The sequence below is a fragment of the Medicago truncatula genome, chromosome 3, assembly GCF_003473485.1.
Source record: "Medicago truncatula cultivar Jemalong A17 chromosome 3, MtrunA17r5.0-ANR, whole genome shotgun sequence".
Classification (NCBI taxonomy): Eukaryota; Viridiplantae; Streptophyta; class Magnoliopsida; order Fabales; family Fabaceae; genus Medicago; species Medicago truncatula.
Genome location: NC_053044.1, coordinates 44,948,543 through 44,967,528, shown reverse-complemented (window position 1 = coordinate 44,967,528; position 18,986 = coordinate 44,948,543). Strand labels below are relative to the sequence as shown.

At 33.6% G+C, this 18,986-nt stretch overlaps 1 protein-coding gene and 1 pseudogene across 1 annotated transcript; both read left to right on the top strand.

Annotated features, from left to right (window-relative positions):
• Positions 1-2,143: 2,143 nt before the first annotated feature.
• On the top strand, positions 2,144-9,409 carry LOC11413329 (uncharacterized). The gene is made up of 5 exons (XM_003602180.4): positions 2,144-2,944; positions 5,428-6,268; positions 6,769-8,131; positions 8,245-8,328; positions 8,629-9,409. The coding sequence occupies exons 1-5, from the start codon at positions 2,431-2,433 to the stop codon at positions 9,280-9,282; spliced, it is 3,456 nt and encodes a 1,151-aa protein (XP_003602228.2). The 5' UTR covers positions 2,144-2,430; the 3' UTR covers positions 9,283-9,409.
• Positions 9,410-14,124: 4,715 nt separating this feature from the next.
• LOC11414341 (cellulose synthase-like protein D2) lies at positions 14,125-17,539 on the top strand (annotated as a pseudogene).
• Positions 17,540-18,986: the final 1,447 nt, after the last annotated feature.

Here is an 18,986-nt window from a genome sequence, read left to right as displayed (position 1 = left end):
CATACAAGATCTTTAAGTATTTTATTTTTTTAAAACTTTATTTTAAATTGTTGAAATCTTGAATGATTTATTTTGTTTTTTGCATAAACAACTTTTCTCGTTGAAAAGCTGCAACGCCACAATCCTCGTGGGTTCGATCTTTTTGTACAGTTACTTAAGACATCGTGTACTTGAGCTAGTTAACCCCTAAAAATATAGTAGTGTTTTCGGAGCTACCAACATCCCATGTTCGATGCACAACTCCAATACAAACATTCTTGCTCCCACATCCCTTGTCGTGGTTAGCAGTGCTACAAGCATGGAAGGTGGGTTTTGTGCATCATTGTCTGGTCCCAATTAGCTATGATTTAGTCCGAGGTATTTCCGTCCCATGTACTCACTCAACGGTCTTAAGAAACAATAGGCTTCTATTGCTTAGTTGTCCCAACATTCTCCTCACCTTCCATTGAATGGGGGATTTCCTAGGCAAAAGTTCAATCGTGTATATGCCGATGTCGACTAACATGATAATTATTTTTAGATGTAAACATTTAAGAATTTCAAAACATCTAGATACCGGGTACCATTGTTTCAATTTGTGAAACGTTGAACCGTAAACTATTTTACAACTAACTTACTTTATAAAACAACGTCCAAATACTGTGTAACTTTCATTTCATACAAAGTATGAATTATAGTTTTAGTAATTAATTAAAAATTTAATTACCATTATCACTTTTTTTCCTTGAAAATATAATTAAGAATTTCATAGCATCCAAATACCGTGTGCGTTTTGTTTTAATTTGTGAAATACTGATTCAAAAATTGTTTTACGAGCATCCAAATACTATGTACTTTTTCGTTTTGATTTGTGAAACATTAAACCACAATTTATTTGACAACTAACTTACTTTATTATACAAATAATCTAAATATTGTGTATGTTTTGTTTTAATTTGTGAAATATTGATTCAAAAACTATTTTACAACTGGCTTACTTTACACAGAGCATCCAAATACCACGTACCTTTTCGTTTTAATTTGAGAAACATTAAACCATAATTTATTTGACAGCTAACTTACTTTATACTAAGAATCTAAATACCGTATGTCTTTCATTTCAATTTGTGAAACATCGAGTTAAAAATTACTTTGGGATCTTTACGCAAAGCATTCAAATATTGTGTATCTTTTGTTTTTATTTGTGAAATATAAATGATTAATTATTTCGCAATTAGCCTACTCTATACAATTCATCTAGAAACCATGTACCTTTTTTTGTGAAATATTAAATCAAAATTTATTTTACAATTGACTTACTTTATACAAATCATCCAAATACCGTGTATTTTCGTTTTAATTTATGAAATATTAAACCATTAATTATTTTACAATTGACTTACTTTATACAGATCATTTAGATACCGTGTACTTTCGTTTTAATTTTTGAAATATTAAAACATAAAGTATTTTACAATTGACCTACTTTATACAAATTGTCCAATAGCGTGTATCTTTCGTATATATATGTGTACGATTGAATCATAAATTATTTTACAATTAAATTCTTTATACAAATCATCTAAATACGGTGGATCTTACTAATGAAACCAAAACATGTCTTCAACAAGTTATATAGTTTAACTTTTGTACATGAAAAAATATGATCTGAGACAAAGATTAATTACTGAAGATCGATGCTACAAACAAATATCATACTTTTTTTTTGAGTTGTGTTATTTGAACATCCATATATGTGACAACCAAAATTTTACAAAGGAAATGAGGTAGTGACACAAAAACCAAAGCAATAGAGAGAGAAAGTAAAAAGATAATGTGAGTATGAGAGAGAAAGTTGTCACAAAAGTTGTAAAAAATAATTGTTCAAATATCATTTTTTTTTTTTAATATTAATAAGATAGTAGTAGTTAAAAGTAAACGATTTAATTTAATTTTGGATGGGTAAAAAATGAATGAATGAAATCTATATAATGAGATTGAATTGTAACAAACAAGCACACAAATGAAGCGTTGCAAGTCATATGGCAACTCTTGGAACCGAGGTGTCTATTCTGTTATTGGACGGTACAGCACTTGAAACACCATCACAACAATAAACATTTAAGAGGGTAATTCCGTCATATTCACCAATTCATTATCCTTCCCAAACAAGGTCCTCCCCAAGTCTCTCATAAACATCCATAAAACCAAAAAACCCCCCCCAAAAAAAAAACACTCACTCAGAGAGAGAGAGAGAAAAAAAAATTCGAGTTTTGATTTTGTTGCGCTTTTTTCTTGTTCTACTATTGAACTCAACATTATTGTCACATTACCCTAATATTTGTGACATTTGATTTCAGAGATCTAATTAGGGTTTCAGAATCGTGTTCAATTTCTCCAAATTAGGGTTTCTCGATTTCAATTCGATTAATAGGGTTTGGGGGTTTTGCGATGCCGCGAAGTTCGAAGCATAAATCGAGTAAGCATAGTTCCAGGGATTACTCTGATTCCGAGAGAGATTCCGGGGCCAAAGATCGGAAGAGTAAGGATGATACTTCCTCCGTCAAGGTTACGAAGGATTCCAGTGGTGCTGAGAAACGGAGATTGGATTCGAAGGAGGTGCACGTGCACGGGAACGGTGGTGAGTATTCTGATGAGTATGCGTCGTCGTCGAAGCGGAGGAGGGAGAGTGGTGGTGGAGGAGGAGGGGATAGATGGAATGGGGGTGATGAAGGGTCTAAGAAATCGTCGAAGGCAATTGGGGATTCGAGGGATTTAAAGAACAGTAAAGGTGAGGAGGTGAAGAGGAGTAGCGGGAGGCATAGGGATTCTTCTTCTTCTGGGAGGAAGGAGAACGTGGAGAAAGAGAAAGAGAAGGATAAGAAGGTCAAAGAAGGTAAAATTGAGGAATCTGTTGATGCTGATCAAGAACACCGTTCATCCAAGCAAGGGGTTGAAAATAATGGTATGAATTCGATAACTTTAATTTATTCATTTGTGGTATTTTTGTGATCATTGTTCTTGCATTTATTGTATCATAATTTGATTGTTTTGAACTGAAATTAAGCATGTTCTGCATTCTTATGAAAAATGATTAGAATCACCGTAGAATTGGTACCAAGTTGAATAGGAATTAGGAATAAAAATCAAGTTTTTAAGAGTTCTGCAATTGTTTGTGACCGATTTGCGATATCAAATACCAATTTCTGATGATGACTTGAGTAACAGACCTTTTGATATACATGTTGTATAAGCTGATTGAATTTCATAGTATTTGGTTTTGAATATTAGTTGGGTTCCCTAAGCCTTTGGTAAATGTATCTCTGGATTGTCTGCGTGATGTTAACTTCGGCTACAACGAAGAAATTATTCCATTTCTTGCACTTTTGAATATTTTCTTTCAGAAAAATGTTTCTCTGGGTTGGGCAGATGAAAAAGATGTTAATTTTTCTTGATTGAGAATCATATAATTGAAATTGTTAAAATGCTGATTTTCATATAGCGGTCGACAGAAAATGCTGTTGTGTTGTGTTTTGATATAGCAGTTGCAATGCTATGATCATGGTCAATTTTGTGGCCGCTCCAACCGCAATCACAACGAAGCATTCAAAAACCAAAAAATGCCCTCCACCTTACAGCCTTTTTAAATATTTTTTGTTGTTGTAAATTTAGAGATAGTGATGCTTAGAACTTGACTCATTGAAGAAATCACTTTTGTTTACTGTAAATGCACAGATGAATTATTTTAATTTTTAGCCTTGGAGGCAAAAACATATTTGCTAGTTTATTTTATATTTTGTTTGAAAATTAGTAGCAATGAACTTCGATTATTTGTTATGAATATGTGTTTTATTTTGTGCATTCTTCTATTTTTGAGCTCTTACACATATTGTCACCCTAAGTTTTGGCGAAGCAGCGAGACTGCAACCTGCTTCACCACAACAACGTTTTGGGGGTTGGATGCAACACTCTGCAATCAGCCATTGACTGCATAGGATATTCTGAATAACATGACAGCCTTTACCGAAGGAGAGATAAAAATTTACGGTGAAGGGAGAGGGACCAATCTTGCTCTGTGGTTGGGTCCACTAGTATTGTACAATCAGAACTGCATTTTATCTATTTTTTCTCTCATAACATGCCCCTCTTCTTTTGGTGAATAAAAGAAGAGAATTTGAATCCTATATCAATTGTGTTTTACCTAACAAACTCTTTGTTTGGACTCCATCACTCAAAGTAAGCAAAGCTTGCATTAAGGGCATGTATTATTTTTTTACTTGGTATAGATTTACAATTAAAAGCAATTTAGAATCATTGACCGGGAAATTTAAAATGAAGTTAAGACTGGTTTTCCTCAATAGTAGATAGAGTCATTGGATTTTCTGGCTAAATCTTTTCGTAATTAAACTCAAGTTTTCTATATTAGAGATCAAATGTGGTGGCTATTAAACATAATATCAAAATTTCATTTGTTGAATTTTGTTATGTAGGTCTCAATACTGTTCACATAGTTAATTAAGCTGATCACTTATGGAAATTTGAATGTTGAAATTATTTTGTAATAATATGTCACTGGCAACAACGAACGACAGAGGCTCTCTTTCCATATTTTCTTCTCTTTTGAGATCCTCAAATCTTTTTAACATTCATGCATTCATTATGTTGAAATGATCAATGTATTATATGTTGCATTACGTCCATTGCATATTTGGCTGTCTCATTTTTGTTGAATTTGATATACAATGACTTTAGTATAATCTCTTTGCAATATTTAGATAGTGAAACTGTGTTATGCTTACAATTCCTTTCGATCCTTTTGATGAAAAACATATGCAAGTGTCATAATTACAAAGTTTTAGATAAGGACTCAGGTGGTTCTTCCTAGACATATATCAATCTACACTGTGTTATATAATCGTATTAGTTTTTGACAGTTTGTTGAGCTGTTTGTTGAGATTGTGTTGCCCTGCAATCTGTGTCTTTTAAAAATGCGTTTGGTTAATGTTTTATTGTGATATCATGAGTTTAACGAAACAATTCATCTCTTTTTTATCTTATTATGCATGGATAGTTCTGCCAATAGGCCCATCTGTTTGTTGTTAAGTCCAGTAAATTTTTAAGCGCACTCTATGGTTTTGAATATGTTTTTATGTTTAACTTTGTGACATGAAAATAGTACCATACAAGTTTATCTCCCCATCTCTAGTGTTCTAGACATGAATTATTTGAACAGTTGAACATTTATTTGTGCAGACATTTTTTAATTAAATGTCCTTAGTACCCTTCTACCATGTAAGAATTTGGGCATGTGATATTAAATGTTTTGTACCTCTTTTTCTCTTTCTTTTTTGTAACTTCGTCCATATGTTTCACAATTTTTTTCTTGGCTTGTTTTGTGTCAGAAGGGCAGTCGTTGATTTTTATCTATGTGGTCAATTCTTTTTGCAGATTCGAAAAAAACAGACGAGTTGCGAAGCCCTGAACAAGATATCCAGCTTGAGAGGCGGACGAGGAAGAAAAGGGATGACTATGGTGATGGGGATAAGCATCAAGATGATGTCGGAGATGGTTATGATAGACATTTGTCTTCTAGGGATGACATTGCCAAGGATGGAAAGAAAAAGGATGATAGGCGAAACGATGAAAAATACAGAGACAAATATAGGGATGAAAAGGATAGGGAGAACAAACATCGACATGACAAGCAACGTGACGAGCGTCCAGCAAAAGATCATACTACCATTAGGTCTGACGATAAACATGCAAGGGAAGAAAAGAATAATTTAGAATCACGACAAAAGAGAACCAAACATCCAGAGAGTGATAGGGACCATTATCGTGATCGAGACGGAGAACGAGACCGTGATTTTGAATATGTCCGTGAACGTGAGCGCCGCCATGAACGTGATCATGATTTTGATTTTGACAGGGATCATGATTATGACCGAGATCGAGATTGGGACTTTGACCGTGAACGAGACAGAGACCGTGATCGTCATCGTGATCGTGATGGGTCACATGGGGATGATAGAAGTGCAAGAGCCAAAGACAGTGGGACAAAAAAAAGAACTTTGGATGATCGTGATGATTACAATGATTCTAAAGCTAGAGCTGTTAAAAGCTACTATCCTGACACAGAGAAGAGGAGTTTGACCAGCAGTAGGGCTGATCCTGATCTAGACAAGGGAAGATCTCTACCTCGACAAGCTCATGCAGATTCATCTGGGACTAGCAGTAAACACAGATCTTCTCCTGCATCAAATGCACATGTTGGCAAAGATGAATATAGGTACTTTTAAATTTTCTTGAAAGTTTTGTTGTAGGCTAGCATTGTAATATGTCCTTTGCACTCTGTGTCTGTACTTTTCAGGTGATATTTGGGAATTTGGTTTGTGCATATATTTGGTTTCATGTTTTTCAAGGTGTTGTTGTATGATGGCAAATAAAAGTTTGTCATAGCTTTGCTTAGTTCCGGTGAAGTTCCAATGATCAAAGTTACCTATTTGTGAGCATATTTTTCATCAAGGCATAAAATGCTGTCTATAAGTTACTATAACACCATTTTTCAATCACGGGAAGCTTTAAGAGCTCAATGAAAATTTTCTTTTGCTTTGCCAAGAGGGGATAATTGTTAAATGAGTTTGCTGATGTCGATTGAAATATTGCTTGCATGATTTAAATTTTATGATTAGGTCTATTTTCACTTTTGTTCACAGAATCTTGTAACCATGGGGATTATACCATTATCAATTTCAATTATAATTGTTTGACATTTCCCCCATGTTTCAGAAATGCAAATGCTGAAGATACAAAGTATAGAGACTCAACTATAGAACAGAGGACCAAAGCCTCAAGAGAAGGTTACTCCGGGATTTCAGATAGAGGCCCTAAATACAAACTAACGGAGAAACCCGTTAAAATAGATGAATTTCCTGCAGGAGACTTACCAATTGAAAGATCTTCTAGTCGCAAGGCTTCACCCATGGGCTTGATGGAAAGATCTCCTTCGTCAACAAGCATTGAACGCAGGTATATGAATAAAAGTGTTGTTAAGCGGAATCTTGAAATTGATGAAAGTGGAAGAAGGAGCAGTATCGATGCAAGAGATGTCTCTTCAGATGACAGGCATAACCGGGAGTTCACTGTAGAGAAACCACTATTGGATGAGCCCTCTCAAGCAGATCCATCTTTCTATGGTAGGACTAATCAGAACAATCCACCAGTAATTCCTCCCCCACCCAGTTTCAGGGCTACACTTGACAGACCATATATGGGTTCTTTAGAGGATGATGTTAGAGATAACTCCAATTCACGATACAGGAGAAATAATGAACAATCTGGCTTTGGAAGAGTGCATGGTGGCAATTCCTGGAGGGCGAATCCAAACTGGACTTCACATGTACCAAATGGATTCGTTCCCTTCCCACCTGGGCCAGGTCACGGAGGTTTTCAAACAATGATTCCACAGTTTTCATCTCAACCTCTCTTTGGTGTTAGGCCTCAGTTGGAAGTCAACCATGCTGGTATTCCCTATCACATTGTTGATGCTGACAGGTTTCCAGGTCACTTGCGCCCAATTGGGTGGCCAGGTTTGATGGATGGTACAGGACCTGCTCATCTGCATGGATGGGATAACAATAATGGGGTTTCCAGAGATGGTCCTCATATGTATGGCGGACCTGATTGGGACAGAAACAGGCACCCAACAAATAATCATGGATGGGAATCTGGTTCAGAGAGTTGGAAAGAACAGAATTATGATTCAAAGAAGGACTTGCCTTCCCCAGCCTGTAAAGATGAATCAGTTCCTGCTGTGGTTGACAATGGTGGTGTGCCTGACCAGACTATTCAGGTGTCTCAGGATGAACACAAACCCAATGAATCTCATGAGAAATCTCCTGAAACAAAGTTGTCTAGTGTCATGTCTCCAAGAAAAGTACCTTTGAACTCTTCTCCCTCAACTGATTTTGAAAAGGTGCCTGATAATAAGACACCTGAGGATTATTCTTCTATTTTTACCCGTTTCTACCTTTCCAAACTTGACATTTCCTCAGACCTAGTACTGCCAGAGTTGTATGATCAGTGTGTATGTGCTCTGAATGTTGGCAAGAAAGCATCGGATGATGTTGCTAGTACAGAACTATCCTTGAAGGTATGAATATTAGAAAACTTTCATGCTTGAAACTTTGACTAATCTTCTGTTACCTAATATGTAGAGAAGTAAATTTAACTTGGTTATTTGACTGACCTTCTGTGATTTGACAGAATGGTTCGAGGTCACAACATAAATACGCCACCACTTTCTCAGGACATTCACCTTTTCCAGTAGTTGATAATTCTATCTTCCAGGTAAAACTACTCAGCTGTTGGCATGGTTGCAGTGAATATCTGTATGTGAATATATCACAGTGCTTGTTTCCTTTAGACTTTTAACAATGTAATCATTTTTCTCTGATATCCAAGTACTATAATAATATGACAAATGCTAAAATGTGTGCTAAAAGCACCTGTTAATAAACTAAATATATACTGTCCTGAAATTCATTCAATTCCTTAAAAGTTAAAAATTGTTTTCGATGTATAAACCTTAAAGTTAAAAAAATTGTTTTGGATTTATAAATATACTGAAATGCTGGACTCTTGATGCAGAGAGCCATTGATATCTACAAGAAACATAGGGTGAAATTGCCTAATAAGGGGGACGTAGATATATTTGCAGCATCCAAGTCCAACCAGGTGCAGATGGATGAGTCAGTTCCTATTTCCAGTTTGGAGAATAAGCATGATTCTGTCTCAGCTTCTGATGCAGCAAAAGATGTGCCAACACCTGCATTACAACCGAAGGAAATTGAAACACTCTCTCCTGCAATGGAGCAATTGGATGGGATCAATCAAACCTGCAGTCAGATGGAGCAAGATGGTGATTGTACCCATACTCTGAAGATAGACACATCTAGTCCATCGTCTGGTCCCGAGAACAAAGAAGCAGCTGTAGCAGCTTTGCCTATGGAAGAGGATAAAGTCGCATTTGATCAGCTGAATTCAGGGGATGCTGAGAACAATCACACCACTGCATCAAAAAGTGAAGCACCGTTGGCCCCCACTTCACATGAAGAGTGTGAAAACATGAATATTGAAGACACAGTTACTGGTTTTTCCCAATATACAGATGAAAAACTGGGTTTTGGTGACACTAAGGGTAATCCCTTAATTTTTGAGGATGGGTCTCCCAAAGCTTGTGATGCTTTGATGCCTGGTTCAAATGAGTCTGAGTCGCTTATTTTAAGCCGGATACATCATTGAGACAATTTTTATTTCTATGCTTTTTATCCATTAGGTTTTCAATTTCTCCCCCTTCTTGTTGCTTCTTTTTGAGCGAGGAAATAAAATGAAATGGCATTCGTATTCCCCTAGAAATGCGCTTTTCAGACCCAACCTGCATTTGTCCTCTCACATTTCATTCCTCCTACTTTAGCCTTTGTTTTTTTGCATGAGCATGCCATGAAAGTTAGTATATCTCGATTAAGTTGCACTTCGTTCTGCATGAATGGAATGAGCTTAATACGACTTGTAAGTTCAGTTTACTCAAATAAAAAACTTTTCAAATATATTTAGAGACGGTACTGATCGCGACTCCTCTGGTTTTGTTTAATGTTTTGTGCTTTTTCTACTCATTTTATGTCTCAATTTTCTACACCAGTATTCTTTCCACATAACTAGCCTTTCAAAATTTTCAGTTTTTTCAATTATATTGGAAAAAGAAAAAAGGTTTTCTTCTGACCGCCATATGAATATATGATGTCTGATTTAAAAGGTTTGTGCCACTGAAGTGTTGTGCACAGTTGATTTCGTTTTTGATGGTTACTCCATGTCAAGAAAGTTTTTAATTATTAATAATTTGTTTAATATAGTTATAAAAATATTAAGTTATAAATTTAAGCTATTACCTATTATTGAGTTACTAGCATTCAAATATGCATTTTCTACTTTTTCTAATTTATTGCATCATTGCGTGTAAAATATAGAAAATGTTTATTTTGTGAAATTTAGGTATATAATGTTTGTCCATAAAAAAATGTATAAATGTTTGTGATATTCTAATTGTCACAAATTATGTTTTATTTTTTTAGTGACACAACAATATAACATTTTGTTTCAATTTAATTTCCCGAAATTAAGAATACACTTTTTCAAGGGTATATTTTATCAAAGAAAAATTGTTTAAATGTGTGTTTAGTCCCTGCACTTTTGCCCAGTTTTGGCATTGGTCCCTACGTTTTTTTTTGTTTGGCATTAGTCCCTGCACTTTCTAAAACTTTTGACTTTAGTCCTTCCGTTAAAAAAAAAAACCAAAACTAACGGTGTGCCACGTGGCCCAATCATGACACGCCACGTGGCACACTAAAAACAAAAAAAAAATCAATTTTTAATTATTATTTAATTCATTATTTTTTTACTTAAAAATATCATTAGTTCCTGCACTTTCAGCATTTTTTGATATTAGTCCCTGCACTTTGGTATTAATCCTTGACCTTTTTTTTAAAAAAAAAATAAAAAATACTTTCAATCAAATTATTATGTTTTAATTATTGTTTTGTTCATTATTTTTATTGAGAATAATCATAAAAAAATAAAATCAAAAAATCTTTGTTAAAAAAAATTAAGTAGTAATTGTATTACATTGTAAATGGAAATTGTATCGTATTAACATCGTAACAATAGATAAAAATCAACAAAGAAGATGGAAATTAAATTGCACTTTGGATTTTTTGTTACGGTGTTAATACGATATAATTTCCATTTGCAATGTTATACAATTATTACTTAATTTTTTTTAACAAAGATTTTTTGATTTTATTTTTTTATGATTATTCTCAATAAAAATAATGAACAAAACAATAATTAAAACATAATAATTTCATTGAAAGTATTTAAAAAAAAAAAAAAGAAGTTCAAGGACTAATACCAAAGTGCAGGGACTAATATCAAAAAATGCTGAAAGTGCTAGGACTAATGATATTTTTAAGTAAAAAAATAATGAATAAAATAATAATTAAAATTTTATTTTTTTTTGTTTTTTAGTGTGCCACGTGGCGTGTCATGATTGGGCCACGTGGCACACCGTTAGTTTTGTTTTTTTTTTTTTAACGGAAGGACTAAAGCCAAAAGTTTTAGAAAGTGCAGGGACCAATGCCAAACAAAAAAAAGCGTAGGGATCAATGCCAAAACTGGGCGAAAGTGCAGGGACTAAACACACATTTAAGCCAAGAAAAATTCATCCCAAAAACTTGTATCTCCTTTATATATTGTTGTAGAAATTTAATTTCCAAAATTAAGGATAAGTTTGTTTAAGGGTATTTTTGAACAAAAGAAAAATCAATGGCAAAAATTTGTATCCCATTAATATCTATACTATTGTTTAAAGACAACACTAAATTAACTACTTTTGGTTGGACATTTTCTTAGACAAAATTACCCTTGAAAATATGATTGACAATGAATTGAACCAACACTAAAATAGTTCGAGATTTAATAATTAACTCGTTGAATTTGATTTATGAATTTAATGAGTTAAACTTGAGCTCAAAACTAAACTAAAAAAATAAATGAGTTGAACTTACGCTATGTATAATTTAAAACAACATATAATTATAAATATCTCAGTTAGAAACATCGTTTATAATTCTTACGATCTCAGTTAGAAACAAAGTTGTTTCAAATATCTGAGTTATAAACAACTTTTATATTTATTAGGGTAAGGGCGGACACATTTTTTCCACTTTTATTAGCAAGGAAGGATTAAGTTGTAAAATATAATGAAGTCAAGACCAAAATTAAAAAGAATTTTTACACCGAAACACAATATTTTGTTTTATATAAAGTCAAAATAAGATTTTCATAGTCTTCTATATTGTGTTGGAATAAAATGTGTTTAACATTATTCTTTGAGAGTTTTGATGATAACAAGGTATTAAAATTGTCAATTGAATATGCTAATATTTGTTCAAGTGTACAAGACCATAGACAAAAATTTGGAATCATTATTAGGTTCTGGAAGAACAAAAGAGAGCAAAGGAATCAACAAAAAGGAAGCTTAAAGCATCTGAAGAGAAGTGCTTCTGAAGTCAAAGTGCTCATGAAGTGATGATGTCATCAGAAGCAAGTTCATCAGAAGCATCTCATCAGAAACTGAAGATCACCAGAAGTTGTAAGCTTCAAAGGCTGTTCAATGGATTTAATCTCGTCTAAACATTGCAGAAGACTGGAAGAGTGAAGCAACGACTATTTTGAAAGGATTTGAAGGCATTGGATGCTTGTTCTTTGAAGAGCGTTGACAAAGTACAATTGTACGAAGTGTACAACCACTATCTCCACTACTCAGTTTGTGTATCTGCTACAAGATAAGAATAACAGCTATGCATGCAACGATATTCCCTTATACTTGGAATGAATTTGAAATTGATCATTCATAGATCAATAACCATATCAGGCAAAGATTATTGGTGATTGATCAAAGCTTCAAACGACTCTATTTTGATGTGCAGTCAATTTGACAATGTCTCTTTTCTACACCTTTATATAAAGGAGTGGAGACTTAGAGAATAGAAAAGACTCTACAACAATTTACAAGCGCCAAAACTCTGCTGAAATTGTTTTGCATCAAAAGTTCACTTAGAATTTCTTATCAAAGTTCATATCTTAGAAATTCTAGAGTCTTAAGAGTCTGTATCTGATTTGTATTGTGAACACCACTGATTGTATATCAAGTGTTCAACCTCAAACATTTTTCATTGTAATTATGTTTAAATAGAAGTCTCTTGCATTTGTGCTTGAGCATAAGAAGTCTATTGATTGTGTTCAGGAGCATAGGAAGTCTCTTGCAGTTGTGCTTGAGCATTTGAAGTCTCTTGTTAAGTTTAGCAATGAGCAGTTGTAATCAGATATTACATTATAGTGAACTCTCCTTGAAAGTGCAGGGGGACATGATTGACTTCCGGTTTATGGAAGGAACCTGTATAATTGCTTTGTGTCTTTCTTCCATCTCTCTCTGTTTAATCCGCTGCATCTAGTCCTGAGCATCACTTCAGAAATAGAACTCTATTTACTTCTGATCAGTGTTTTCAGCTTAGGAGAAAAGAAGAAAAAGCCAACACAATTCAACCCCGCTTCTTGTGTTTTGCTCACCTTCATATTGATCTTATGATTGTGAATTGTTCCTCCAATTATTATTATTTTAATGGAATTTAACTGATTATTTTAATGAAGATTTAACTAAAAATGGTAAAAATGATAAAATAATTTAAATAAAATAGTAAAATTGGAAAGAAAAATTCTAGCTATAAATGGTGTATTTTATTTATATATTGATATAGATTAAAAAGGAATGTAATCAATTGACACTTTATTTTTATTTTTATGGTGGCCAAGATTTGAACCCCGGACATTCGTATATTATGCATTGTTCATACCAACTGAACTAAGTTCACCTGGATAATCAATTGAGACTTTAAATATTCAATCAACGTTAACAAATATAATTATTCAATCAATGGAGGAATATACTCATTCAGTTTAATGCTATACATTTAAAATAATTTAGTCGAACACAAAACACTTAGTTCAAAAAAAAAAAACACAAAATACTAAAGTTAATTTGGTTTTTAAAGTTCTCTTGCCGGAAGTAATTATTTTCGGAGACATATTCCACGGTCTCTCTATATTTTCAATAAGCAGACGAAATGACAATAGTCATTTTAAATTTGTACACAAGTGAAAGAGTCGGTTCAAACTCAAGACTTTCAGCTAACAATTTCGACAATTTTGCTAGGTAAGATAGAATTTATGAATCTATTTTAGACTAAGTTTTAGATAAATAATCCTTTTAGTTCTTGAATATGTAACGGATAAGTACATTAGTTTTTTAATGTATTGAAATTCTAAAATAATATTTGATTGCAGATTTAGTTAATCAATATAATATTTGGAAATTGGAATATTAACGAAATATTTTAAAGTAACAAATTATTTTGAGACATAAATTATTTTTGGAATTTCTTTGTTGAAGGACTATTTAGTCCTAGCACAGTACTGCCACGTGGAAAAGAACACCTGAAAACTCGGTGGTTGCCGCGTCAAAGTGAAGTTTAACCAACAACTTTTTAATGTTTCTGGGCCAGCTTTGTTTTTTTTTTGTTTTGTACTATGAGTCAATGAGATTTTGTAGTTATGTTCTGTCTGTGTGATTGTTTGGTTTTACACCATTTTTGTTTTTGACTAAATCTTGATATGTACTTGACTCATTTTAACCAAACTTTCTTTAAAGTTTCAATTTTTCTTATTCACACCCACGTATGGTTTTATTTGGTTTGTGTCTTTGAAATAGATTCCTGTCTTTTTATTTTGTTGTTGCTGTGCTATTTAGATTAATCCTTTACATATATATAAACAAACTCTATTGCTGATTAATTAACGTGTTTTTGGATGATGAAATTACAGGTTTCCGAAGATGAAATCAGGGAGAAGCCAAACCAATGAATTTGATGCTCAATATTTGTTTGAGACTAAAGGGACTTATGGATATGGAAATGCTATGTGGCCTAAAGATTATGAGAATGGTGCTAGTTCTAGTTCTGGTTCTGATTGGAAGAAAAGCCGTGGAGGCCGTTGACCAGGAAAGTGAATATTCCTGCTGCAATTCTGAACCTTTATCAGTATGATTACATTATTTTTTATGTCCCTTGCTTGTGCATATGAATTTTTTCGGATCCCATTTTCTCATTGATGTCTCAATGAAATATTTTTACATGATGATAATTTTAAATTTAGTTGGAGTCTATTCAATTGGAATTTGGTTTTATGCTTTAAGGTTTTAGTAAGTAAGTTTCTCAAAGAACAACTTGTTATGAACAATGACAATGATAATTATTTTTTTACAGGAAATTTATTTTAAAACATATCAATTATACGTTAACTAACATGTTCCATTTCATTTTGTTTTTCTTATCTTCTGATTCATAATTTTTTGCCATTTCCTTCTATTGATTTTTGTTAGTTCTATTTGCCTAGTTGCTGCTGGTTTTATTGTCTTAATTTTGACAATTTCTTTTTTTTTCAACATTCAGGCTCATAATATTAGCTTGGATGGTGCTTCTCATTTTCTTCCTAAAGTGGAGGGTACAAAATCCGAATGGCCATGCAATGTGGCTATGGGGCATGTCTGTTGTCTGCGAAACCTGTTTTGCATTCTCCTGGCTTCTTGATCAGAAATGCGAAACCTATATTGAGAGAAATTTGAATCTCCCAATGCAACCAATCCAACCGGCAAATCTGATCTTCCAGGAGTTGATTTGTTTGTGTCGACCGCAGATCCAGAGAAAGAGTCACCTCTTGTTACTGCGAATACTATTCTTTCAATCCTCGCCGCAGATTATCCTGTTGATAAACTATTTTGTTATGTCTCTGACGATGGCGGGTCGTTTCTTACTTTCAAGGCCATGGAAGAGGCAGCAAGTTTTGCTGATTTGTGGGTTCCATTTTGTCGGAAGCACAACATTGACCTAAGGAACCCTGAATCATATTTTAGTCTGCAGAGAGATCCCTGCAAGAACAAAGTACGTTTAGACTTTGTTAAGGACCGCAGGAAGGTGCAGTATGAGTATCAGGAATTCAAGCATTCGGATTAATGGCCTTCCTGATTCAGTACATCCTTTATATTCATTTACTTAACTCAAACTTATATAATTTACTATTAGAAATTTAGATGTATTAAAATGACAACAAAACCATAAGTAAGACATGTCAGACTTAATGCAGAGAAGTCATGTGCTGCCATTTAGATCCTATGTCAAAACTCATGGTTTTTCTTTCATTTGCCTCAACCACTCAAATATATTTTAAATTTTGGATCACACCGTCAAGAAACTTGCTTGTCAGAACTTTAGTCTATCATTGGTAATGTATATAAACTTAGCAAAGATAGTAAGATTGCATTACTTCAAAATAGTAGTAGATAGTTCTTTTATATAGTAGAACATTATCCAAAAGATAGAGGTGTGATACATGAACATCTTAGGAAATCAGACACTTGCTCCTTTTCCTCTGGATCGGACATTCATTACATGATTAGTAATAGTACCACTAATAAACTGAACCTCATGTTACAAAAATAGGACAAAAGGAATATTAGAGCTTCATTTCTGAAGGCACTTCCAACTACTAATTCTGTCTTAATCTTCATTATACAAGTGTTTATATATTATTATTATTTTTATTATTAACTAGAGAAATGTTAACATGCTGCTAAGATTCAGGTTCTTAGTTGTCAAAACTCATACACATAATTAGTTTAAGATGTTCATATTGTGTACTTGTTTTGATACATCAAATTGCAATTTTATTGTTGTTTGATATAAACATCAAACATACAAATAATGCAGCCACCTTCAAATGCAGGTAATGTTGAAACCTCCAAGTGACGAGCCACTGACCGGCTCAGCATCAGATTCAAAAGCCATGGATTTAAGTGAAGTTGATATTTGCCTTCCTATGCTTGTCTATGTTTCCCATGAAAAACGATCTGGATATGATCACAATAAGAAAGTGGGGGCTATGAATGCGTAATGGTCCTTTCATACTCAATCTGGATTGTGACCACTACATTTATAACTCTGAGGTACTGAGGGAAGGTATCTGCTATATGATGGACTGCGGTGGGGACAGGATCTGCTATGTTCAATTTCCCCAAAGATTTGAAGGAATTGACCCATCAGATCGGTATGCCAATCACAACACTGTCTTCTTTGATGTCAATATGCGAGCTCTCGATGGTATTCAGGGTCCTGTATATGTTGGTACCGGATGCTTATGTCGAAGAACTGCAATTTATGGCTTTAATCCACCCCAAGTTCAAGAAGAGGCCACCAGTTGGTTTTGTAGTAAGAAAAAGAATTCCCTTACAGTTTCCTCAGTCCCTGAAGTAGATTCTCTAGAGGATCAACCTTTGAGGCGTGGTGGTAGCATTGATGATGAAGAAATGAGTAATGCTCTTATTCCTAAGAAATTCGGCAACTCGACTGTTTTTGTTGATTCAATCAGGGTGGCAGAGTTCCGAGGGAGACCACTTGCTGATCATCCGTCTATAAAAAATGGACGTCAACCTGGTACTCTAACATCTCCTCGAGATATTGATGCTGCTACTATCGCAAAGGCAATCAGCATCATCTTGTGCTGGTATGAAGATAAGACCGAATGGGGAAATAGTGTCGGATGGATTTACAGGTCGGTTACCGAGGATGTTGTGACAGGTTACAGAATGCACAATAGAGGATAGAGGTTGGTGTGCTGTGTGACCAAGAGGGACGCCTTTCGAGGTACTGCTCTGTTATTCCCAACTGCATATTATATGAAACTGCAACAGCAATTTCAAAAGTATTTTTGGTTTTAATGAATCTCTGTTATTCCTTTTGAATTTATGCCTATTGCTTAAGTCATAAATGGGTGGATATATCAACCAATACATTTTTATATCAATGGTATAGAAAGTAAAATTTTCAAACAGAAAGAACATTCTTTTTATTCTTTCATCAAAGGAAAAAGTATATACATTAGATTTAGGAGCCATACAAAACCATGAAAGTCATTTGAGTATGAGATATATTGTGGATATAGGAGATAGATACTACTGAAACTTGTGTTGTTCTAACTTCTTACACTATGAATAAAATGGAGTGTGCGTTGTTTTAAGTACAATAAAATTGAATGTAATTATGAACATTAGGGAAACATATACTGAAAATCACTGAAAATTTATCAGTGCATCTATCTGATGATGGATATTAACTAATGCATTCTTCTATTTCTTCTGCCAAACTGATTTTAAGGTCTTAAAATCTTGCAAAGTCCTTTATCTTTACTTGCTCAGTGGCTGTTGAGCCTTAGGAAAAGCCTTAACTCTTTCAGCATGTGTTATAGTTGGAATTATGTTTGTTAGATCACTATTGTCTACTTCCTCTCCTTTCATGCTAACCACATTAAGTTTGATTGTTTCATTTTCTTCATTTGATGGACCACCGGGACCTTGTTCCCTTTCACTGCCTTCTTTAGATATTCATTGTTTAGTCCTGTCATGATTTCCCTTACATGTGTGACCAAGATACATTCAATTCCTATGATCAAATCTTACAATAAGGATGAATGTTTAAATGTTTGATGAAAAAATCATTTGTGAATGTAATTAAGATTATAAAGTCCTGAAAACCAGCTCCAACCAAAAGGAGGTGGAAAGAGGATTACTTTGTTGAAGCATGCAAAACAAAGAAAGCCTACTATTACACCCAGGGGATTCAAGTGAACCCCCTCAACATTTATGTCTTGCACCACCATCTCGTAAAAAGTTTGCGCCTAGCTATGCAGCCCATTGACAATATTACTTTTTAATAAGCCCAATGATAGCCAGCTGTGCAACTTAGTCAATTAAAACCAATATATATCAGTAGAAATGGTATGGACAAAGATTTTGGTTAAGGTTTTAGTTTAATTTATAACATAAAATTATAATTGATCATTAGCAAGGGAATAATAGAGGAAAATTGTAAGGTATGTTAATTTTTATTAAATAATTTATATTAAATCTTTAGCAACGTATCATTAATTATGCTATGATTTTTTTAGCACTTTGTACTAAATCTTATGATGATAAAAAAAACATAATTTTTTCTCTCTTTTAATGGTTAAATTTGCAAAACAATATTAGTTATCAACATTTTTTTTTTTAAGGAAGTTATCAATAAATTTAATAATACTACCAACCTTTTCAATTTATATGTTTACGTCAATAAGATCTTATATTTAGAAACGATAAAAAAGTTAATATGCGACATTCCAAAAAAAAAATAATTGACTAAACCTAAAAGACATATGGTCAACAGATATTGAGTTGACTATCCGGTGTTTCATAGCACGAAATCACGTTGAGGACAATTGTCGAGTATGCATGTATTTTTTGCATT